The sequence below is a fragment of the Symsagittifera roscoffensis genome, chromosome 6, assembly GCF_963678635.1.
Source record: "Symsagittifera roscoffensis chromosome 6, txSymRosc1.1, whole genome shotgun sequence".
NCBI classification, from domain to species: Eukaryota; Metazoa; Xenacoelomorpha; order Acoela; family Convolutidae; genus Symsagittifera; species Symsagittifera roscoffensis.
The window spans coordinates 47367063-47393626 of record NC_087067.1 but is presented as its reverse complement, the minus strand read 5'-3'; the positions used below and the strand labels follow the sequence as shown (position 1 = coordinate 47393626).

General features: G+C 34.2%; 1 protein-coding gene across 1 annotated transcript in view; it reads left to right on the top strand.

The window, feature by feature from the left end:
* The window catches only part of LOC134848289 (collagen alpha-1(XXIII) chain-like), a 59597-nt gene extending 35048 nt beyond the window's left edge, over positions 1-24549 (top strand). The window contains exons 14-17 of the mRNA XM_063865683.1: positions 21072-21158; positions 21412-21591; positions 22522-22599; positions 24316-24549. Coding sequence (XP_063721753.1) covers positions 21072-21158; positions 21412-21591; positions 22522-22599; positions 24316-24351 — 381 coding nt within the window. The 3' untranslated portion in view covers positions 24352-24549. The remainder of the gene's footprint in view (positions 1-21071; positions 21159-21411; positions 21592-22521; positions 22600-24315) is intronic.
* The last annotated feature ends 2015 nt before the right edge of the window (positions 24550-26564 follow it).

Genomic DNA, 26564 nt, shown 5'->3' with positions numbered 1-26564 from the left:
TGTTAAACTTTTTAAGTAAATATGTTTATAAAATGCAATTATATCTACGACCATTTTATAACATCCTTAGACAACAAAATAATTTTGAATGGAACACAGAACATCAAACACGATTTGAAGAAATAAAGAAACTTTTAACTGAACAAATTTCAAACACAATTCCAGATTCAAATCAACCATTTTATGCAATGTGCGATGCTTCGAACTTTGGCATCGGTGCAGCACTATTACAATCACATAATGGTACAAATAAAATGAACCTCATATCAGCAAATTCTCGATTATTCACTCAAGCAGAGCTACGACTCTCAACTCTAATGAGAGAATGTACAGCCATAATATATACACTGACAGAATATGAATTTCTGATACTTGGATCAAAACACCCCACAGTTCTATTCACAGACCATAAACCAATCATCTTTCTTTTTACACAAAAGTCTAATCCAAACCACCGAGTTTACAGATTTCAACTAATTCTAATGAAATTTCCAAACTTACATATAGTTTGGACTGCAGGAAAAAATCTTGCATTACCAGACACCTTAAGTCGAAATACACCACCTGAATTACTTACACGAAAAACAACAGTTGAAATACCCAAAAACATAAAATTCTACCTTGCAGAAAACGAAACATCACCCCGATTGGAATGCAAATATGCGGTAAAAACAGATATTGAACAATCACAAATAAATAATTTACAACATTTCCCACTTTATTTAGATTGTCAAAATAATCATTATGAAGTTGATCTACTTGGAACATCAACTTTCAAACCAATCCCATATTCTCAATGGATAAAAAATAACACCCAACAAAAACGAACAAAACAACACCCGCCTAAAAAAGACCATTTTCCACTAATTGAAAAAGAAGATTTAACTGATAAAATAAATTTATCAGGACCACAAACAAATGATTCAAAATACACAATAAATCAAGTTTTTGACCTCCACGACCCACTTGATACAATACCCTTATCTAAATTAGAAATTGAAAACATTTTTCTCCCTCCAACAGAAACAATTACAATTCCAACACTGAAACAATATCAAAATCTTGACCCGATAATTAGACAACTAAAATCATGGCACAAATATAAAACTAAACCTGTCAAAGCAGATTCAACCATTCTAGGAAACAAAACACTCCTCCGATACTTTCGTAAATTTAACAACACAACAATTAACGAAAATACAGACCTTTTAGAGTATAACCTGAATGAATCTACAGTTCCCTGTCTCCCTTTAAGTATGATTCTTATAGCTTTTAATATCTCACATACACAAAATATTAAAGGACACTCTGGATCAGAAAAAACATATTCAAACTTTATACAAAATTTTTACTTCCCAAATGCACCAATTTGGATAAAAGTACTATGCAATGATTGTATAGTATGTCAACTAAATAAACCTTACCCAAATCAAAAACAAATAGCACAAAAACAAGATTTTAAAGGACAAAGTTTGTACTTTAACCATCGTATCTCATTTGATACTAAAGGACCAATTTCACCCTCATCAGAAGGAAACTCCTACATTATGGTAATTGTTGACGCATTTACACATTATGTAGCACTTAACCCAGTACCACATTGTAACGCTTATTATGCTTACACAACGCTTTATGAACACTGGATAGCAAAATTCGGACTACCAGAAATTTTAGTTACAGACAACGGTACAGAATTCATAAATAATGAAATCATTACACTATGTCATCTATATAACATCAAACACAAACCACGTACATCTCACGCACCTTGGACAAACGGCTTAGTCGAAGGTATGAACCGTTCATTACAAGAATATCTTAGATGTATCATCAACGGAAACGATACAAAATATACCGAATGGTCAGCAGATGTAAAATTATTTCCCTTAGCGTATAATTCACAAATTACGACAACTTTAGGAATGTCACCGTACGAAATGGTTTTTAACCAAAAGCCACGCAAACCAATAATGTTTACAGCAAATTCTCATAAAAACGCACAAGGTTATTGTCAACCAAATAAAGACTCAATTTGTTATAACCTACCTTTACATACACACGATGAAGATCATTTTCATCACCCACAAATTCTTAAACTAGCCTCCGGTACACACACCGAATGGATTCTAAATAGAGATAAAAAACACAATGAAATTTATCAAAAAATAACAAAAAAGTTATTACAAAGACAAAACATTAATGAACAAATCAATTCACGTTTTACACCAGCCTCCGAATTAAAAATTGGAACATTTGTTTTAATACCTAATTTTAATACTCAAAAAGGAATTTCTAAAAAATTACAACCCCTTCGAAAAGGACCATACCAAATAATTGCAAAACCCACTGATGTCACATATAAAATTACCGACTCAAACAAAAAAGAAATCGTTCAACATCGAAACAACCTATTACCTTATTACCCAAAAGAATACGCACTCCGCGAATTAACTCAATTATATTCTTTCACAGGATTAAAAATCATTCAAAATGAACCACATCTGAAAAACACAGAACAAAATGATAACCCCACCGAAAATCAAAACACAAAACCAATCGCCACCAAAAACAATACACAAAACCATAAAGAATCCCCAAAACAAAGAAAAAATAGAAAAATGACCGAACAAATAATACCCCAAGAACAAATCGACAAATCAGAAAATAGAAAAACAACAAGACTCCGAAATCAACCACGTAAAAACTATAAAATATTCATCCCCCAATCTAAAATTTTAAAGAAAGTGGAATTTCAAAAGTAATTTTAACATTATACTTCACTATCTTGAAACCTTCGAAACATTTTTCATTTACATTTTTCAAAATAACATGCTGACAAGTACGTAATAATTCTAGTTCAAAATAGACCAATAGGATTCATCCAATCCGTCACTTTCTCTAACTCAAACTAAGACCAATTAGACGAATCATATAGAACTCCAGGCACATCTATAACTATAACTTTACGACCTCCAGGTCAAAAATAAGCAAACCACTCCAACTTGACAACTAAAATAAATATCACCATAATACCATACCCCTCCCTTATCTAATAACCCAAAGATCAACAATATTTCCCCAACTCAGACCACGAATACCCCCAAAACAAATTTGTTAACTTAGCCTAAAGTAACAAAATGAACATTTAAATTAGCCTAAAGTATAAAAATCTCACCATACCCCGGATCATTTGACAAACAAAAATAAAGAAAAAGACGACCTCCCGATCACCATGAAAATTGCCCCCAACAATTTTTTACAAAACTCAACCCACTTGTCAAAAAACTAATAAATAATCCGACCACACTTGAAAATCGCCTCAAACAGCAAAAAATATTCGACCAAGAGATCATTTCTTAAATGCTCTTCTCTCAATCAGTTACTCAAATACTCATAAATTTTAAACATTTTTTTACAATACTTGAAACCTTTATAATATTTCTTTTTGATATACTTGAATCTTTTCTAATAATCCTAATCATTTTTTGTAACATTTTTTTAATTTTCTACACTATACTCGAACTATTCCTCCAACTTTCAAAAACCCTTGATTATATCCACAGGTACGATTTATACAACTTGTCTAAATGATACGAACAATTTTCAGTAGAACTGATATTTTTTTATTGCTTGTAATTTTCATAACATTTTTATCATCCCTCATTTTGACAATATGCAAATGTATAAAGAAAGCAATCATCACATTTGCCCTAGCAACAATTTTTCTAATTATTTTTTTGGAAGAATATTATAATAAACATAAACCTTCCCACTAAAGTAACAATTCAAAAATCCATCAAAAATTGCTACCCAACAGTCACAGAATCAGTCTTCACCGACATCATCCCAAGATAACCCAACACCACCTTCAACTACTCAAAATCCTCAAACATCTACACGAATTTCTTTTCAAGACAATCCATACACTTTTGAAGAACGACACACTCGTTTATCTGAACCACTAGAACCAGTTCAACGACAAGCACCTTTAAGTGAACCAACATATAACCTTTACCCAACACTACCACAAGAACTAAGTAGAATAAGAAATCCTAGTCAAAACCAAAATACAGTCGAAATAAATAGACAAATTATACATCCTCGACGAAACAGAAATTTTCAAACTCCCCGAGTTCATTTTGATATACCTCAATCCCCATCACAAAACACTCCAGAAAACCCCATTGGTATATTACCAGAAACCCCTACGCTTCTTTCACAACGTAGCACCTCAAGCCTACCATCAGATTACTTAGGTTCAACACCAACATCTGAACAAATACGTGAAAATCCCTTTAACCCCCCAAACCAGGCATCACGACTACCATATTGGACAACACATTCATTTACACAAGGTGAATTAAATTTAGTCAATAATCCAATAGATATTTCTACGGATACAACAACATCCTCATCACTACCAGAAACATTATCACTACCATCAACACCATCAATAAGCCAGATTTCACCACCACCTTTTAACTTAAATTTTCCAAATAATCTCGACGCCAGATATCGAGAACAATCATCAATAAATATTCCTTTAAGACTAGATTGGAATACATTTACAGCACCTCCACCATTATTCGGACAACATCAAGAAAGTAACCGCCTTCATAACTGGGCACTTAATAGATTACAATATCGCCAAGATATTCACAACGATATCCGTGATCACAATATTCAAATACTCCAACAAAACAGTTTACAATTAAAGTTTGAAATCACAGTTAAGTTAAATAATATTACCCAACATCCCTACCCATTAAATCCACCTAACATAACAGCTCAATCACTACCACCACCGTTTATAACTACTGAAGTAATATACAAATACGACAGATATACCAAAAACACAATTGGCTACATTACATTTTATAATACATACTCAGGATTATCATACACATGTATATTCTAAAATTATTAATTTTTCTCCAACTCCTTTTTCTAGTAATCTCAAATCAAAACATAAACCCTTCCCCTCGTACAGGACCACAAGATTTATTAGTAACACATTACGATTGTGAAGAAAATGAACAAAAAACACTACATAAATATGCAATAAATCAAGTATCACAATGTGAAACAGAACCACAAGCTATAGAAACCACAGATGTAATAGCAACACTCTATTCAAAAGCCCGAGCAACAACAGTTACAGGTTATAAATTCACAGCAACATTTTCCGAAAAGAAAGTACATTGTTCACAAGTCTCGAACGGAAACAAAAACCGACTTGACCATGAATCATTCTATCAGAGTAATATAGAACGTCTTTTACATCTCAATCCCGACGATTGTAAAAGTGAATTACTTAGACTAAACATCACACAAAATAAAAACTCCGCAAGAAAGTTAGTTAATTTTCAAGTTTTTTCAGACTCTGTACATCAATCACAACTTGAAAGACACCAAGGACATATAAAATTAGACGAAAAATACCCGTATAACGGCGCACACGGACGATTAACCTATGACATACACGATAAACATTGGATACCACACATTGGTATAAATGACCCATCAAACTGCAAAGCAGACACAAAAAATAAAGGATACCAAGAAATAATGTTTTTCGATTGGAAAATACAACTCGAAAAAATACAACTAACACGAGATTTATCAGATAATACAATGATCTACCAAGGAATCCGATTACCTTGTAAAAATGATCAAGGTTATTGCGACCCTACAACGAGAACACAAGCAACAATTGTTTGGTTCCCCGAAGATACATGTACAACATTTCAAGTAGCAAAAATACACGCTCGTATGATAAAATTTCACGAAAAATATTTTATACAATCAATTCCATATGAACAAGTCCATCCATCACGAAAACTAAGTTCTAATTTTAGAAACATAGACAATATAGAAAATAAATTGACACGTTTTCAAATATATCAAGAAACAGAACTTGCATGTAAATACAGGAATCCACTTCACAGAACACAATACTCTGAAATATTAGTTGAATACGAAAAAGGATTCGACATGACCACTGGAAAAGTAAAAATCGACCCATATGCCACAGGTCATCCTCCAAACGAAGGAACATCCTATATACCAGTTAATTTTGAAAAAAGCAACGGACAACCTGGTGGACATCTAAAACCCCATGACACCAGAAGCACACGCTTACAAGAATTATCACTAATGAATACTACATATTTCGGTAATATCCACTATGATATTCATTTAGATATGAAACTAGATTATACAATTAGCCGAATTTTTCAAGAAATGTCACTCTCCGAATTAGAAACACTACACCAACTATGCGAATTAGAACGAACACAAATATTACAATCACTTGCACTAGCAGTATTAAAAATACCCTATGCAGGATACTTATTATCTGGAAATAGATCAAATTTTTTAGACTATGAAGGAAACATCTTATGGTTTTATACTTGTACTAAAAAAGTATCACCACTATACGTTTTTGAAGATAAACGATGTTATAAAAGAATCCCTATCTTTTATAAGAATAAAGTACATTTCGTGGATACACTTTCACGAAGAACCTATTTCTGGGATACCGCAGTCCCATGTGGATCAGAAAACAGCCACAATGTAGTACAACTAAACCCTGATGAAAATAAATATTATCTTCTCACTCCATATCCCACATTAATGCAATCACTCAAAAAATTTTCACCAGAAAGCATTCGCGCTATCGCTCGAAACCCAAATATAGACTTACAATCAATAGGAATCTATTCAAAATCAGATATTCAACATCACATTAGAACACAACAATTCCAAGAATTATTAACACAAATGGACACTATACAAAGACAATCAATAGACCAAAATTTACGCAAACTTGCAGAAACCGCAGGATTTGCCGATATCTACACGCAAGACTATAGCGGATATTTTAAAGACATTAAAGATTATATATATCTAAACGGTGAAAAGTACCGTCCCCAAGATATATCACCAATTAACATCTTTAGCTTTGTTACACTCAAAAATGAGATCCTCGATTTTCTAGGATGGCCCTACTACATCTTAGAAAAATTGACTATTTTATACGCAATGTTTAACTTTATTGGATTTCTTTTCTCACTCTTAAAAGGAATCTACAACACATGTGCTATACACACACAAGTAAACAGACAAGCAAGCGTAGCACGCATACTCTTTGCAGGATTTTTTGGAATCTTTTCAACATCTATAAACAAAATTCTTTTAGACGCACAAATAAAAGAATATAACACAAAAATAGCAACACGACAAAATACATACGACGAAGAACATAACAATGTAGACATAACGCCAACGGCACCACAATTACCACCCCTACCAAATAACCATCCACTATCCCTAGTCCCACGAAATTTTCGAAATTTAGCCATCACACATAATCCAAATTTTCGACTCACCACATCACAAAGTCCCATCCAACATATAATGACACACCAGTCACAAGATGATAATACTTATGAACAAATTATTGAACAACCCCATACCACCGCTTTTCAGTCTCAAAATAATCATTTTTTTAGCCCACGATGAGCCGCCAACTTGGATCACTACACCGATCGAATTCCCACCCAACCAATCTTACCTCTCCAATCCCAATAATACCACATTTTGCTTTTCCGCCACCCGATTTTCCATCTAGTAATGTAACATCAGGCATGAATTCCGACACTAATTCACACATCTCAGTTTTATATTCCATCTCACAACTCAATAACCCGAATATTGAAACCCCCGATGAATTTGCCGACTCAGAACCATCCCCATCCAATAATTTTCATAACTCTTCTAAATTTTCTCAACCCCCTTTTCAACCCATATTATCCAATGACCCTGACCCAATCACTCCCACACCCTCTTATGCTTCCCAAGTTACCCCAACCTACTCCTCATACCATTCTGACCAATCATCTCATTCTCCAGACACCCCCCGAATCTCCCCAGAGCTAGATAATTTTATTACCCTCCAACAACAACCCTACCACCTTAATACCCCAACCATAAACCAAATCTCCTCCACTATAAATTCATCCAATCCCCCTACCCCTACACCCTCTTCAAATTATACTGAATCATTAGCACCATCATCCACATCAACTGAATCTTCACACAATACTAATAGAGCTTACCGCACTTTTAAAAGAAAGTTCCCCAACCATCCTTTCCCAGCAAAACCAGGAACAGCCCGTGAATACATCAACCACCCCAAGCATACTAACACAAAAGAATTTTTAGCCATCACCTTACCCTCATTTCCACAATACACCTTAAACACCCCCCACGACACTAACGAAACACGCAACTTTGTAGATGAATACGTTTTAATGCCCACTCTCTCTTGGACCTCATATTATCATTTTACTAACCCTCTTTGCTTACCTTTATCTAGCACTCACATCGATATAGAGCGAAATACGGACACTACACCACTAACCGCTAGACAATTTACTTACGTTGGATATAAAAAATCACTAAAAACACACACTGCACCTAGAGCTAACGAATATACACTCGAATACTATGATCACAACATCATCAGAGCTAACCAAGATCAATTCTTAGACGACGATCGCTTCGCTAATCCACAAATTACCGAGAAATTTTTCATCAAGACACCATATATATTTACACTAAACATCTTCGACCGAAAGTTTGATCACATTATTTCAGAAGCACTAACAGACACACAAGCATACGAAAGTTTTAAAGAACGCTTCCAAATATTTTCACTAACCTTTCATTTCCTTGCACCACACGAAAGAGATTTACACTGCTCACACGATATTATGTTGCGCACTAAACAAACCCACACATATAGTTATTATCGCTTCATCCAAAATCACTTTGACCTACACACACCCTCTAGACAACCACACCATCGTTTTCAATTCATTAATTCCAAATACACTTCACCATTTTTCCTAAGTTTCACATATTGCATTAAAGATACTAACCTTCATGGTATTCTTCGTAATTATGACCCCATAACCCAAATGTACATCTTCTGTCCCATCACCAAGACCTTCAACGCCGAAGAATCCCGACCTTTCCTTATCCCGCACGAGTTTGTACAACCTATAGAAATCCCAATTTTAGAATTCATCCACAACACTAAATTCAATCACAAATTATATAATCTAATCCAAAACACACCTTATGAGTTTGCAGTTGGCACTGAAGAACTAACCACTATTAAGGCACTTCAATTGCTTTGGCCACTGCTTCAGACTAAAAATATCATCCGCATCTTAGCTAAACTACTAACAACTTCAGAACTAATTCACGACATCTTCCTCCACGGTTTTTTCCCCGACGACTAACAGGTAAGTATGAATTAAATGAATATTACTAACTAATTAAAATATTAAAAAACTCACCATACCTTATCCATGTTTTCTTTAGATTTTTAGCCTTCATCCGACAATCACCTACAAAAACCACAAAAGACAAATAAAAATCGCAAATTTCATCAAACAGATTTCAAAAATTCTATTAATCTCTTACACTTATAAATTTATAAATTTAATACCAATGCAGTAAATTCATTTCTAAAATTTTCCCCACAAGCAGTAAATCTAATTATGATGAAAATTTGTAACTTAAAATTCCCCCATAACTAGCAGTAAATTTACAAATTCTATGCAGTAAATTAATAAAATGCAAATGCAGTACTAACCTTTTGATATTCTCATTCATTCGCACAGAAATTCTATCCACACTCGCACAGCTCGCCCACGAAGAATTGTTTAAAATAATGAATTTCAGTTTCAAGTTTTCACACTCAACAACTCTAACATGTAATAACATGTTTCAAACTTTCCTTTAACCCGGTTGGAAAGGAATTATATACTAAACAAAACTAACCAACGCAGCTTACTAAATACCACAAATCATAGAATAACAGCATGACTAAGAAAAGGAAACCAACGGTACCCAAACCGGATTAACCCAGTTTAAAACCGGATAATTTATTCTTTTGAAGACTATTATAAAGTCTAAGAAAGAAATAATAAAACACAAAAAAGTCGAAAGACAAACCCATACCACAAACAATTTGATTTTTGGAAAAAGGACATAACCAACAAGACATAAGAAAAACCACAACAAACCCAACATAAAACGTTGTCACATAACAGGACCCCTCACAAAAACCGCATGAAATCATACTCCCACTCCTGGCCTAACCCACCAGGAAGGACGTCCTGAGCATGCTCTATAGCCGGCCTAACCCACCGTGCTACATCCACGCTTTGTGACCACACCTCTATTTTTAATAAGAGCTACTCAAGTGTGAGTAACTCTTCAAAATAACCGAACTAAAACAAAAAGCTTTTGTGAAAACAACTAACTAAAATCATAATTAAAAAATATTAAACTAATAAATGTTTTATAAAATGTAAATTACATTATGCAATACATAGATCAGAATACAACACCAAGGACGAACATCTAAAGACAGAACGACCCCACTACACTCGAGAGAGAATGACCAACCACAATCGATATGCCACTCACAATCACAACTCAAAGGATTTAGAGTACGACTTGACTTCGCAGAAAAGGACTTCATTGAACTAGACCAATGACCACCTCGATGTTCAAGTATACGTACAGATCCGAGTAACCAGGCATCCCCTCCACGCACAATCTCCACGCCATTCCCAAACTAGATCAGACACAAAAGAAGTTCTCCACGCAGAACAGAAAAACCTGACATAGCAAACCATTCTGATATCAGATTTGAATTTGTTGCAAAGACTTAGTCGTTGTCACTAGAAGACACAACGTCTTATGTCATCTAACTCCAGCTTCCTGGAACTTCTTTAACAAAAAGGAAATAAAAGAAATATGATGTTCGCCAAACACCAACGTCCATCATCCATCCTTCGAATTGCAGAAGAACCATTCTAAAAAACTCTGTAAAACCCGGATGGGTGGAACCTGATCTAAACTACATTTTATGATTGGATAATTTAGATATTTTACCAATGTAAAGTATTTAATATTAACCAATCATGATCCATCAAACTAACAACCCACTTATTTGTAAGTGCTGAAGTTACTTGTAATTTCAGCACCAGAGAGATTTGAATTTAACTTAGAAATTAGTTGGACTCTCCCGAGCACTTCAGCAGCCGCAATAAACCAGTATACCCTAGATCTATTGAGCCTAGCAGAGACTAGTTAAACAACCTGAGACTAGATAGTATAAGAGTAAGATTAGGATCGGTATTAGACTAAGAAGTTGCACGAATCTATCCGGCCGAAAATAAGATAGCGTGACGAGCAGACGGTGTACCCTATCCGAAATTACTCTATGAGTTAACCAACTCGGTCCTAACTCAGAAGGTATGTTGCGATCATTGCGACTCAAAATAGGTATATTGCGTTTTTGTGCGGCCGAAATAAATGCGCGACTTTGCGCGACCCAAAACAGATATGTTGCGACTTTGTGCGAACTAAAAAAGGTATTTTGCGACAATTGCGACTCGAAATGAGTAGGTTGCGACTTTGTGCGACCAAAATGAATGCGCGGCTTTGCGCGACCCAAAATATATATGTTCCGACCTTGTGCGAACCAAAAAAGGTATGCTGTGACCATTGCGACTCAAAATGAGTATGTTGCCACTTTGCGCGACCGAAATGTTTGCGCGGCTTTGCTCGACCAAAAAAAATAGATCTTGCGCTTTCTCTATCCTCTCCAAACATTTTGATAAAAAATTTATACTTACGTTAATCTGTAGTTTTTCCTGTAATCAATTGATATTTATCCAATTTTTTTACTGCGTGTTAGGCCGATATTGAAGCGGTTAATGTGCAGTCGAGTGTTTGATTAAGAAAACGTCAATTCCTTTTTTGGGCCTGTAATGAGTTTCTTCACTTTTCGCGACGAATGTTGCGGCTTTTTTTTTCTGCCCATGTTGCGACTTCGCACGACCCATGTTGCGACTTCGCACGACCAATTTTTAGCTATGTTGCGATTTTGTGCGACTAAAGACATAAGTCGAGCACAGTCAAAAATACCTAATTTTGGTCCAGAAAGTCGGAACATAGGTCGAGCACAACGTATATTTTCTCACGGAAAATGAGCAAGACATCTGCTTAGAAAATACCTCCATCAGAGAGTTGCAAACCTCATCAGTCAGTGGAGGAGATTTGCTTACTGCAAATCTAGAAATTTTATAGTGAGTACTTGGATCAACCGTACAACCCCCCCCCCCCCCAATCGATATAGGTTTTTCATAAAATAACTTTGATTCTCGTCCAAATTTGTTCAAAATTAACCGTGTTACTAGAGAAAATTCAATTGAAACATTTATCTAGGTAATCAACAGCATATAACTGCAATCCTACAAAAAAAAACATTTTTGTTTGTGAGTTTGTATGAAATGTATAATTTGTACAGAAATTTTTTCAGAATTAATACGAGCTTGGGGAGGGCATTCTACGGTAGATCATTTAGGGAGGTTATATGGTTGATCCGAATACGCTCAGTTTTAGAAAATTTAGGGTTCTTGCGGTGTGAAAACGTAAAATCTAGATCGTCCAATATCGGTTTTTCAGTTAAGCAGTTTCAGTCCAGATTTATACACAACATATAATTGGGGAAAAAAAGTTTTCAATGGAAGAATTTGGCGTTTTACAGTTTCTTATAGTGTATTGGCTCGTTTCCAGTTTCCCACCCCCTTGTTAAATTACAAAACAAAGATAATCAAAAACAGTTCACGAGGCAATTTGCATGTTAGAAATGTTCTAGAAATGTGTTCACATGTTCACGCTGACACTTTTTACTGCAGTTTCTAACATGAAAAGTCATTTTAAATAGACTTTCATATGATGACTTTCAGAAAAAATCAAGGGGGGATCTGGAAAAGAGCTAGTGTATTTTCGAATGAAGCGTCTTCACAATAAATCAACTGAAAAGCAAAAATTTTAGTTTTTTGTCAAGTTACTCATGTTATTTGATAATCGAGAAAGCCAAGATAGTCGAAGCATAAGTCAATCACAGTGGAAACTTAGATAGGTTGAGCATGTTGTTTGAACATTTTGGTGCCGGTTGGGGGACTGTACCAAAGAAATTTTTAGAAAAGGAAAATTTTTTTTATAGGTGCAAAAGAAACTATCTGGCTATCTGAGCTAGTTCATAGATATTGAAAACTATAAAAAGCTAAGTCAGCTCCAAAATATGAAAAGAAAAATAATTGTGTTTTCACTGAAAGACCAAAAAAGCCTTTCAACCGTTTTTTGGTGCAAGCAAATCCGACAATAAAGCGAGAAAGTTTTTTTTTGTTTGTCGAGACAGTCGAAACATGCCCACATTTGGTCGAAAAAGTCGAAACATATCTGAATTTGGTCGAACAAAGTCGAACACTTTTTTTGGATCGAGAGAGTCCAAACATTCCAAAAAACGGAGGAAAAAGTCGAAACAAACCGGCATTTGGTCGATAAAGTCGAAACATACCAATTTTTGGTCAAAACAGTCGCAAAAAAAATTGACCACTTCGGCCCTGAAAGGAGCTGGAATCTTTTCGGTTATTACACAAAAAAGGGAAATAAGTTTTAAAGAAGAATTTTACCTGACTAAAGAGATGATTCGACATAAGTATTTCTCTGATTTCTCGTTATCAGATTTTAGTAGAAAAAAATATCCTTTGGTAGAAAAATTGGGTCTTTTTACTTGTTCCGTCCATATTCTGGGTTTTATGCAGTTAGCTAATCAGACATTCAAATTCAAACAACATGGTCCGTCAATTCAATTGAAATTTTCAAGCTGATAATTTTGTTGGCCGAAATAACCATTAATTAAACTTATAAGACTTTTGTTCTGCTGAAGCCATTTAAAAAAATTTGTGTTTGAACTTGAAAAATAATGTTTTTAGACAAAGTTTACCCTTTTGGTATCTTCGGCTTTCATTCTCATCTGCTGGAAGTTTTGATTGAGTTGTTTGAAGCTGTTGTTTGATTTCGATTGACTAATATCAGCCAATCTGATTTGGCCGCATGAGTAATAGTTCGAGATTTAAATACGACTTTTTGGCCGTTTTCGATATACGACCCAAAGATAATCAAAAACAGTTCACGGGGCAATTTGCATGTTAGAACTGTTCTAGAAATGTGTTCACATGTTCACGCTGACACGTTTTACTGCAGTTTCTAACATGAAAAGTCATTTTAAATAGACTTTCATATGATGACTTTCAGAAAAAATCAAGGGGGGATCTGGAAAAGAGCCAGTGTATTTTCGAATGAAGCGTCTTCACAATAAATCAACTGAAAAGCAAAAATTTTAGTTTTTTGTCAAGTTACTCATGTTATTTGATAATCGAGAAAGTCAAGATAGTCGAAGCATAAGTCAATCACAGTGGAAACTTAGATAGGTTGAGCATGTTGTTTGAACATTTTGGTGCCGTTTCCACAAATCGACTGTACCAAGGAAATTTTTAGAAAATGAAAATTTTTTTTATAGGTGCAAAAGAAACTATCTGGCTATCTGAGCTAGTTCATAGATATTGAAAACTATAAAAAGCTAAGTCAGCTCCAAAATATGAAAAGAAAAATAATTGTGTTTTCACTGAAAGACCAAAAAAGCCTTTCAACCGTTTTTTGGTGCAAACAAATCCGACAATAAAGCGAGAAAGTTTTTTTTTGTTTGTCGAGACAGTCGAAACATGCCCACTTTTGGTCGAAAAAGTCGAAACATATCTAAATTTGGTCGAACAAAGTCGAACACTTTTTTTTGGATCGAGAGAGTCCAAACATTCCAAAAAACGGAGGAAAAAGTCGAAACAAACCGACATTTGGTCGATAAAGTCGAAACATACCAATTTTTGGTCAAGACAGTCGCAAAAAAAATTGACCACTTCGGCCCTGGAAGGAGCTGGAATCTTTTCGGTAATTACACAAAAAAGTGAAATAAGTTTTATAGAAGAATTTTACCTGACTAAAGAGATGATTCGACATAAGTATTTCTCTGATTTCTCGTTATCAGATTTTAGTAGAAAAAAATATCCTTTGGGAGAAAAATTGGGTCTTTTTACTTGTTCCGTCCATATTCTGGGTTTTATGCAGTTAGCTAATCAGACATTCAAATTCAAACAACATGGTCCGTCAATTCAATTGAAATTTTCAAGCTGATAATTTTGTTGGCCGAAATAACCATTAATTAAACTTATAAGACTTTTGTTCTGCTGAAGCCATTTAAAAAAATTTGTGTTTGAACTTGAAAAATAATGTTTTTAGACAAAGTTTACCCTTTTGGTATCTTCGGCTTTTATTCTCATCTGCTGGAAGTTTTGATTGAGTTGTTTGAAGCTGTTGTTTGATTTGGATTGGCTAATATCAGCCAATCTGATTTGGCCGCATGAGTAATAGTTCGAGGTTTAAATACGACTTTTTGGCCGTTTTCGACATACGACCCAAATTTTTTTATCTTTGCTATTTGGTTTTACTAAAAGAGTACACTGTTACATTGATTTCGTTTGGCTAATCAAAATGCAATAATTTACTTTTAAGCCATTTTCTTTGAAGGCTGATTTTAGAACAGATGTGAAAGTGGATATTTTTTTCTGAAGTTGCTTTCTTAGTTTTTTTTCTTGTAAGACTCTGGTAAAACTCTGCACATTATTTGAAACAATTTTTAATTGTTCATTAAATTTTCTATGTTTTTAGCGGCTTCGGTTGTTTAAAAGCCAAACTAAAATTACGAACGAAACATGCTTGAATGGTACTGAAAATTGAATGATTAGCCAATCAGATTGAAGCAAAGTAGTTCCTGTTCAAGATGTTGTTATATTGGATTTTGGGAGGAATAAGTAAAAAAACCCGAAATATCCAGTATGATAATTTGGGTTTAATATTTAAAACTCGCATCTTTAATTGATTACATCGATCAACATTTTCGACATCAAAATCCCCTAAGACAGTTTTTCCAACGAAAACGGCAAGTATCTCCAGGGCCAGGGCAAATTTTGCGAAGGCAAATGTCTCTCAACGATCTTCTCAATAAAAAAAAACAATAAACACATGGGGTTTTGTCAGCCTCAATTTGCAAAATGCCAGCCCACAAAATGAGGATAGATAAAAAGTAATTGCGGGCACCGGGTTGACAAAAAATGATAAAATTTAATGAATGTTACTATCGTACAAAATCATGTATAGAGTAAACCATGTAAAAATGGATCATCATGCACTTATCATAATAACTAACTATTTGATAAGCATTTCTTCAATCCATTTTTTAAAACTATTTCACTGAATAGAGTTAAAACTCAAATAAGACAAAATTTTAGGCAGTTTTTGTTACATGAGAGTAACCTTGCCATTAAAAACTTTTTTCCTGAATAAAAAATGCTCATCATACATTTTTTTGTATAGTGCTCAACATGCTTTTTAGTGAAAAGATATTCCAATCAAAGTTTGATGTTTTTTGTATAAATAGTGTAGTCAAAGCTGAGATTATGACAAAACGTCAAAATTTCTTGGCAATTGTTGCTTTTATAATAACATGAACATTTTTGAATGGTAAGATAAACCCAAATCTGTGAAAAAAAATCAAACTATACTTTTCTCAATCACTCAATTTTTTTAACCGTTTACAAAAAGTTATTTTTTATATGTTTCACGTGGAATACAAAGCTTTAAACTGCCGTGCAAAATATCAAAAACAGCTTATTGAAATCGTAACTAGCGCTTATATCTAAGTTATTTACATGTGCTTTCGGACAACACATCATTTCAAAACGAAACCCAGAAAAGTTTTTGATTTTTCTTTTATAGAAAAATTTGTCATACATTTTCATAGTAAAGATAACAGGCTTATCGTAAAATTTCAAAGCATGAAAACCGTTTATGCTAATTTTTTTGATGCTATTTATGCTATTTTCTGATGAGAAAATAGCAAGTTTTTGCATATATTTCCAGATTAGAGAAAATAGCTTGTCATAAAGTTTAATTTCATAGAAAAAACAATTGTTGCACTCTTACATTTTTTATTCATTATCTTGGTTATAAGGTTGATGACGTAACGCGAACTTGGCGATTTAAAAGTGGCGATTTATATCTCACACAAAATTATTCCTAAAGAAAATGAGGCAAACTAAACGTCATAATTAATTACTTTTGCCAAATCAAAGCGAATATTTGATTTTTGCAATCCATAATGTTATTTCAAAGACTTATTAATTTTTTATTGGAACAATTTTCAAGCAGGTTAAAATATCTAGTTAAAAAACCTGGTTGAAGACAAACTTAACTTTATTTCGTCGCAGTTTTTTGAAAACTAAAAGTAAACAAGAAAAACTGTTGCTGCATTCCCTATTAAAACTACCAAAAGGTAAACAGGAATCCTTTCTATCTAAGTTAAGCTGATGAACCTTTTCACATCTGAACGAAAAATTTCACTATATCGAACTACCTGAACTTCATATTCACATCAATTATGCTTCATTAAAACGCAAGATCACTTCAATCAATTTTTTCATGTTCTGTTAAGTTTCATTCAGTTTTTTTGCTGAATGCCATTACGAGGCCAAACTGTGCACTGGATAGGCGCACAATTTTGTGTCTGTAATTTCCTGGATTCCAGAGACAAGAATTTAAACATGTTCGAAAATGTAAGTGGATTCCGCAGAATGTAAGTGGAATCCGCAAATGTAAGTGGAATCCGCAAAAAATGTAAGCGGAATCCGCAAACTGTTAAGGAATTCAGCAATTTATTTATTACTGAACTTCCATATACACTTGCCGAATTTGAAAGCAAGGACTTTACTATTGTCAGCGGAATCCACGAACTAGTTTTAAAACATTGGTTAACTAAATCGATGGATGTCCCAATTTATTATTTGCAAGCAGTTTTTGGGATCATAGTTTTGGAAACAGAACACCGATTAAAATCATTGGGTTAATTCGGTAATTGTAATTTTTAACACAACGCCGGATTTTGTATTTGAGATTCAGTATTTAGGAGCGTGAATTCAAATCATTTTGTTCACAGGGAGTAAAAGATCTATTTAACTAATTTGAGTAAATTACATTAGATAAATATTACCATAACTGAATTACAGCATAATTAAATTTCAAATTCAAAAACACGAATATATAGTCCCGAAAATGTTGCCTAATCAAACTATGTTCTGGTTTCGTACTTTGAAAACATTTCAAAATGGCTAAATTAAAACATTTTTATTTTAATTGGCTGGCTTGAAGTGAACTGATGAATAAATTTACAGGAATTGAGATTGATGACAGGAATTGAGATCGAAGTTAACCTTTGTAGGAAGTAAGATTGAAGCTGGGTATGTTTGACCGGAATTGAGATGAGATCAAATTTAAACTTTGTAGGAAGTGAGATCAAAGCTGGGTGTTTGTCAGGAATTGAGATCGAACGATTGGCATTCCAACTGGTAGCTGATCAACGTAGCAATTAAAAAATATAAATTTAAACGCTACTACACATACATATATGAAAATGGATTCCGCAAACAATATGCGGAAGCCACGTACAGTTTGCGGATTCCACTTACAATTTGCGGATTCCACTTACAGTTTGCGGATTTCGCTTACAGTTGCGGATTCTGCAACAGCTCAATTCAACTATGCTTATGTCTAATTATTTGTTTATTGATTCCACAAACTGTTCTGGATTCCGCAAATACGGTTGCGGATTCCACAAATTCGCCTATTTTTGGAGAGCGATTTTGAACGGTACAGTGTTTTAGGTATTTGTTTGTAGAATCCAAAACAGCAAAAAAGATCAAAGAAATGAAGCACTGTTGCGGATTCTGCGACAAATCTGATTTCGGCCTGTTGCGGAATCCGCTTACAATGCACAGAATGCACAGTTTGGCCTCATAGTGGCTATAACATCAGATTTTCAAGGCATTAATTCAATTCTATTTTAAACTAGCTGTCAGTTAGTACAAAAAGGAAATAACTGCATCGAGTGCTTGCAAGGAATTAATTGCATCGGGTTTTTTAATTTGTCCTCTCTTCTTTTTCAGCATCTATGTAATTATCTGTTGTCAGACAGATTGGCTAAAAATTGAAAACTATTTTTCCCGTTTTCAAAAAACCTCAGATTAAGGTGGTTTTTTATTCAAGATTGGCGAATGAAGAAAAAAGAATTTTCTAACGCAATTTTGTTAGGATTGAAAGTATTAACTTTTTGTGTTTGAAAGTGAGTGACGGTTATTTTACTTGTATTTGTTTTTTTAAATCCTTAGTGTTTTGAAAATTCCAAATCGGCCGAAATCTGCCATAACTATAAAAAGTTTTTTTCTCTAATTTTTTTCAAGAAACTTACCAGACTCCATAAAAGTAAATTTGATTTTCAGAGCTGTAAAATAAGTACGAGCAGTCTTGTTTTTTTAAAAATGCTTTCTGATGTGGTTTTTTGCAATATTTGTCATAGTAAAGTTTTCAAATGGAATTATCAAACGTGCTAACACAAGTTTTCCCATCTTCAGCTGGATTTGTTTTTTGGATGAACTTTATAGATGAACAATTTTTAAATGCTTCGAAACTGAAGGTCATCTGAACAAAAAGCAATTTTTTTTCGGGGCAAAGACTTTAAGAGTTCCGATTATTGTTGAACTTCTAAGAAATAGTTAGTCCCCATTTGTAGAATATCCATAATTTTAGAAGAAAAGATAACTTATTTAAATTGCCACCAATCTTCAGGTAAATTCAATTTTTTAAATAAAAATTGTCATGATAAAAATCAAATCTGGACTCAAAAAATCCCATTGAGCACACATACTCGACGACTCTCCTTGAAATTGGAACAAATAAACACGATTTGCATGGGCCAATAAGCTACATACAGTCCAAATTTGCAAAATTCGCAAGTGAAAATTGATTCGCTAGTGGAGTATTGAGCATAAAATGCGCTTTATATTCGAAATATAATCAAAAAATTAAGCTTCAAAGCTTCAGATTCTTTGAAAAAAAAATGCAATAAGAATTGTATTAATTCAATCTCAAATTATTGGCGAAGTCACGTTCGTAAAACAGTTCGTCTCATAAACTTCTGTTCTGATAACCAAAACATGTGTGAGAAGAAATTAAGTTGACATTAATTAACTTCTGCTTGTTGAAAATCAGAGAAAAAAAGTTCATCCGTATATCCTATATCAATTGAGTATGTTCTTTTTGAAAAACTTTGCTTTTTAATATGTTCTTTTTTACTGAAGTCCTAATGCTTAATTAGCAGTAGCACATTTAGGGGGAGTCATCCTCTTTAAAGATATCCAGTTTTGGCCGACCTATTCTAATATTTTTAAAGATGTCTTTGGCGCCAGTAAATATAACCTTTTAGGGAGGAACGCGCTCCGAAAAAAAACGCAATTTTTTGTTCAAAATTTTTCAGAAATTTCTTTAAAACGATTTTCGCCTGATGTTTTTAAGAAAAAATTGCTTGTTGTGCGAAAAATTTGGCCCAAATAGAGTCTCCATGGTGAATTGGGAGAGCTCGGAAGCCAGTTTTTTGACCGAAATAAAAAGTTAGACAAAAGTTTTGAATTTTATTTTAAATTCTGGCCCCTCCCCCTCTCGCGACCATCCTAGATACTCCACAGCTTGATTGATCAAAAAACACAAAAAATCAAAAACTGATTGAATCATGCGAAGCCAAGAGTGCTTTGACCACTCTTTAACGTCGTTTTCAGTAGAAAAAAAATATTGGTTCAGTCAAACTTATTGGCTTGAATTGGTTTTCATTTTCAGGATTTTCTGAAGCTGAAAAACGTACGAAACCCCATTTATATTTAAATGGAAAACATGCATGGAAAATATACCACAATTTATGACTTTTGCCAACCAAAAACTTTGCCAAAATTTTGATTATTTTTGAAATGTGGGTTGTTTTTTGTAGACTAAATTCGGCAAAAAAAAAGAAACCAAAAGTTTTGAGAAACAAACATTCATCTGATTTCAGATTTTGCTACAAATCTAAAACATACTTCGAACTAATTTTTTATTTATAAATTAGACTACCGCCAAGTCGATGTCTCAAAATTGCTCTGTAAGTTTCAAGAACTGAGCTGTTGTAGAAACTTACATAACTTAAAATTGAGCTTGTTTAGATGTCGGAGTTGAAAGGTGAAAGGGGTCCGATGGGACTGATTGGACCAAAAGGCGACAAGGGGTTACCAGGAAAGGACGGCACAAATGTGAGTATTATTTGTTTTGACAACTTAAAAGAATAGTTTAATTCGATTCTCACAGGTCAAGCAAAAAACCAATTTAACAGACATTCGAGTTGAGTATATGCATTAGCAAATAACTAATATCATACGTTTTTCCAGTTTAACAATTTATAAGTGAAGGCATCTTGCTCAAATAGAAACCATTTGTCTTCTTAGAAATGCAGAAAGAAGGAATTATTATTTTTTTAACATTATATTTCACATGAGTTGTTTTTAGGGTTTGCCTGGTGAGAAGGGTATCCAGGGACCACGTGGTTTCCCAGGAGTGAAGGGCGAGTCTGGACTACGGGGACTTCCTGGTCCAGTGGGTCCGAGGGGAGACAGGGGAGAGGAGGGAGTGACTGGACAAACTGGTCCACGGGGAGACAGAGGCAGCCAAGGGGCAAGAGGAGAGAGGGTACGGATGGGGTAAAGGGGTGGCAAAGCGTGGGGGGGTCTCAACTTGCACAGAATGGGATAGGCTTGGGTGATCGATTAAAGCCTAGAAATTGGTATTGGAACATCATAAGAAATTCTGAGCAATCATTTGTAAAACAGCTCAAAATTTGTGAAACCCTCCAACAAGTTCATTCACAGGCCATCAGGGAGTTCTATGAAAATTATAAAGAAACTGTCAGCCAAAAAATGATGTTACAAGAAGTGGCAGAGCGGCCAATTCCCATATGTTTTTCAGTCTCGTAATATCAATTAATCTAACGACAGAAAAAACAATCTAAATCACTACAAGACTGCTCCTATCAGAGCGAAGCCCTGAATGTTCCGGCTGCCTTTTAAGGTTTATGGAGCAGAAATAACATTTAAAAATTTCAATGAAATAAAACAAAATGAAAAAAAAAATCCAAAAATTTAAAATTTTTATGAAAATCATCACTCCACACGCCATATAAAGTACAAAAGGGTAGATTTCGCTCCTAGTAACAAATCAATTATGGCAAATAAGCTCCTTTCAACCAATTTGGAACGATCTCTAAGACGGATTAAAATCTCCGCTTACGCGTTATTAGCGCGAAATATATCGCGCGTTGATTGTCCCGAATTGGCCAAAATGGCAACCGTTAAACCCCCGTAACTCCACGAAAATAGATCACATGTAAAATTCCTTTTCCAAATTTGAGCTCAGGACAACAATACTTTTTGAATGTCGAAATTTGTCTGAAGAAAAAAACCCACCCCGAGCACAATTATTCCGTTATTTTCGTTACGAAAGTCGGAACAAAAAACACTAGATATCAAATTTTCATTACTGGCTGATTACACCAATGACTCTAGACACGACTAAAACTTATGAAAAAAACGACAATTTGTAATCGTCTATTGGTATTTACAGGGCGAGAGAGGTCCCCCCGGCAGGCCCGGCGAGAAGGGAGACATTGGCCCCCCTGGATTGGACGCCCCATGCCCACTTGTGAGTAGCATGCTGAATTTTCATCAATGAAACATTAGCGGAGGGATAGTGCTAGTTTTCTGAGAGAATATAATGGATAGTGCTAGTTTTTTTTGGAAAAAAACAGAATTTTTTTCGATTTGTTTGACAAAACTTTTCCCTACGAGTTTTTGTTTCTGTCAAACTCGTTGTCTAAACAAAAAACAAGACTACTCGTATCAAGGTGAAGCCCTGAATGTACCGACTGCCTTTTAAGGTTTATGGAGCAGTTTTAACATTTAAAAAACTAAATATAAATTAAAACAAAATGAAATTTGTTTTCTAAAATTTGAAACCTTTTACAAAAATTATCCCCCACACGCCAAATTAAGTACAAAAGGATAGAGTTCACTCCTTTTAACAAATCAACTATGGCAAATAAGCTTCTTTCAATCAATTTGGAACGATTGCTAAGTTGGATTAAATCTCCGCTTACTCGTTAAGAGCGCCAAATGTTAATTGTCCCAAATTGGTCAAAATGGCAATCTTTAAACTCTCATAACTGAAACTCTCAACTATAGAAAAATCACCTCAAAAATGACTTGTTAAAAAGTCGAAATTTGTCTGAAGAAAAAAACCCAACCCGAGCACAAATTTTCCGTTAATTTCATTACGAAAGTCGAAATAAAAACGTTATTTTGATCCATTCAACTTGGAATGTTTCCTCGATTTATTTGCCACGTAAGCTCTAATATTACGAAATGTATATGTATTGCTTGTTAATGATCACAAATTGACCAAAACGCATTTTTCAAGCCCTCATAAATTCAAAACAAGACTGCTCATATCAGGATGAAGCCCTGATTGTTCCAATTGTCTTTTGAGGATTAAGGACCAAAAATAACTGAAACACTTCAACAAATTAACTGTAAAATAATTAAAAAAATTTTTTTAATTTGAAAATTTTTCTTTGAAAATTATACCCCAACACGCCATATAAAGTTCAAAAGAATAGATTTCGCTCCTTGTAACAAATCAATGATGGCAACCAGTTTGGAACGATTTCTAAGACGGATTAAATTTCCGTTTACACGTTAATAGTGTGAAATATATCGCGCGACAATTGTCCCAAATTCGCCAAAATGGCAATCTCTAAAGCCCCATAACTTTACGAAAATTGATCATAGGTAAAATATCTTTCGAAGCTTAGGCTCAGAGCAACAATCCTTTTCCAATGACCTAAAAAAGATTTCGTCAAAGATAGCTAGTTAAAAAGTCGAAACTCGTCTGAAGAAAAAAAACCCACCCGGAGGACAAATATTCAGTTACTTTCGTATCGAAATTCAGAACAACAAGTGTTTCTGAATGATTTTTTCTCCTAGCTTGCGAATATTAAACAGAAAAGTTTTGCAAATAATAAATCAGTTCTTAGATGACCAGTTTTCACTAAAAAATCCAGAGTGTGGTCGAAACAAGAAATAGATGGATGAAAGAACTTCTTTAGCTACCAAAAAAATCTCGAGTAAGCACTGGATTAATTTGAAAGAAAATTTGACTTCGCGCAAAATATATACATTTAAGCTGTCAGATCTTAACTGGACGAAGAAGACCAAAAAAGTATATTCAGAAGCAGATTATTGTTACCGTCATATCAATTTTGAAACCATAGTATCAACCTTGGTTTTTGCTTTCTCCTCTTTACCATTGGCCTTGTTATTACTGGAAAATTATAGGGGTAAACAGTTTCATTTGTTTCAGGACAAAAATGGATTCCCGAACTGTGGACGAAAATAAATTCAACATCTGTTACACAGTTTCTGCGGTTTTTCTAGTTCTATCAAACTGAGTGATCTAAGCAACAATTAGTGTTCCAGTGTCACTTTTTCTTGTGGAAAATGTTAACTTGATGAATCAAAGGGACCCCATGTTTGTCTTTTTGTATCATAATTTCAATTTTAAATTGTTTGAAAAAGGTTCTATCAATCATCACAATCGCAGTAGAATAAACTATTGTCGTTTTCCAACTTTCTTGATTAAGTAAAGAAGAATACTATGCATTAACCCCAGGGATCAAGAGTAGCTTTAACCAAGATTTTCTCAAGAGAGAGGATTTTTTTGCAACGTTTTTTAGTCGAGATTTTCAAAAGTTTATTTAGGTCGACCCATTTTTTAAGTCGACCAAGTTGACTTTACTGAACTCTCCGAAAACATTGAAGCCCCTATAATTTTGCGCTAGAGACAAATTTATAGAGAAACATGCCAAAAAAGCGTTTTTAATTATTTTTGAAAGTGTTGACTCAAAATTTGTGTTTTTTCAATGCGCGCAAAACCACCCCCACTCCCACCGACAAAAAAATAGATTTCGCTCCTTGTAACAAATCAATGATGGCAACCAGTTTGGTACGATTTTTAAGACGGAATAAATCTCCGTTTACACGTTAATAGCGTGAAATATATCACGCGACAATTGTCCCAAATTCGCCAAAATGCCAATCTCTAAAGCCCCATAATTTTACGAAAATTGATCATAGGTATAATATCTTTCCAAGCTTAGGCTCAGTGCAACAATCCTTTTAGAATGACTTAAAAAAGATTTCGTCAAAGATAGCTAGTTAAAAAGTCGAAACTCGTCTGAAGAAAAAAACCCACCCCGAGCACAAATATTCAGTTACTTTCGTATCGAAATTCAGAACAACAAGTGTTTCTGCATGATCTTTTCTCCTAGCTTGCGAATATTAAACGGAAAAGTTTTGCAAATAATAAATCAGTTCTTAGATGACCAGTTTTCCCTCAAAAAGCCAGAGTGTGTTCGAAACAAGACATAGATAGATGAAAGAACTTTTTTAGCTACCAAAAAAAATCTCGAGTAAGCACTAGATTAATTTGAAAGAAATTTTGACTTTGCGCAAATATATACATTTAAGCTGTCAGATCTTAACTGGATGAAGAAGACCAAAAAAGTATATTCAGAAGCAGATTATTGTTACCGTCATATCAATTTTGAAACCATAGTGTCAACCTTGGTTTTTTCTTTCTCCTTTTTAATATTGGCCTTGTTATAACTGGAAAAGTAGAGGCGTAAACAGTTTCATTTGTTTCAGGACAAAAATGGATTCCCGAACTGTGGACGAAAATAAATTCAACATCTGTTACACAGTTTCTGTGATTTTTTTAATTCTATCAAACTGAGTGATCTAAGCAACAATTAGTTTTCCAGTGTCATTTTTTCTTGTGGAAAATGTTAACTTGATGAATCAAAGGGACCCCATGTTTGTCTTTTTGTATCATAATTTCAATTTTAAATTGTTTGAAAAAGGTTCTATCAATCATCACTATCGCAGTAGAATAAACTATTGTAGTTTTCCAACTTTCTTGATTAAGAAAAGAAGAATACTATGCATTAACCCCAGGGATCAAGAGTAGCTTTAACCAAGATTTTCTCAAGAGAGAGGAATTTTTTGCAACATTTTTTAGTCGAGATTTTGACCAAGTTGACTTTACTGAGCTCTCCGAAAACATTGAAGCCCCTATTTTGACCGTGATAATTTTGCGCTAGAGACAAATTTGTAGAGAAACATGCCAAAAGAGCGTTTTCAATTATTTTTGAAAGTGTTGACTCAAAATTTGCGTTTTTTCAATGCGCGCTAAACCACCCCCCACTCCCACCGACAAAAAAATAGATTTCGCTCCTTCTAACAAATCAATGATGGCAACCAGTTTGGTACGATTTTTAAGACGGAATAAATCTCCGTTTACACGTTAATAGCGTGAAATATATCGCGCGACAATTGTCCCAAATTCGCCAAAATGCCAATCTCTAAAGCCCCATAACTTTACGAAAATTGATCACAGGTAAAATATCTTTCCTAATCAGTTGCTAATCGGTTGCTAATCAGTTGAAGCATTCTTCAAAAGAATGTTTGAACCAGTCTGCTAAAAGAGCTTTTTAAAAAATGTCAGTCAAACATTTAACCAAAAAGTCCTATGCTCAAAAAATTGTCATGTCA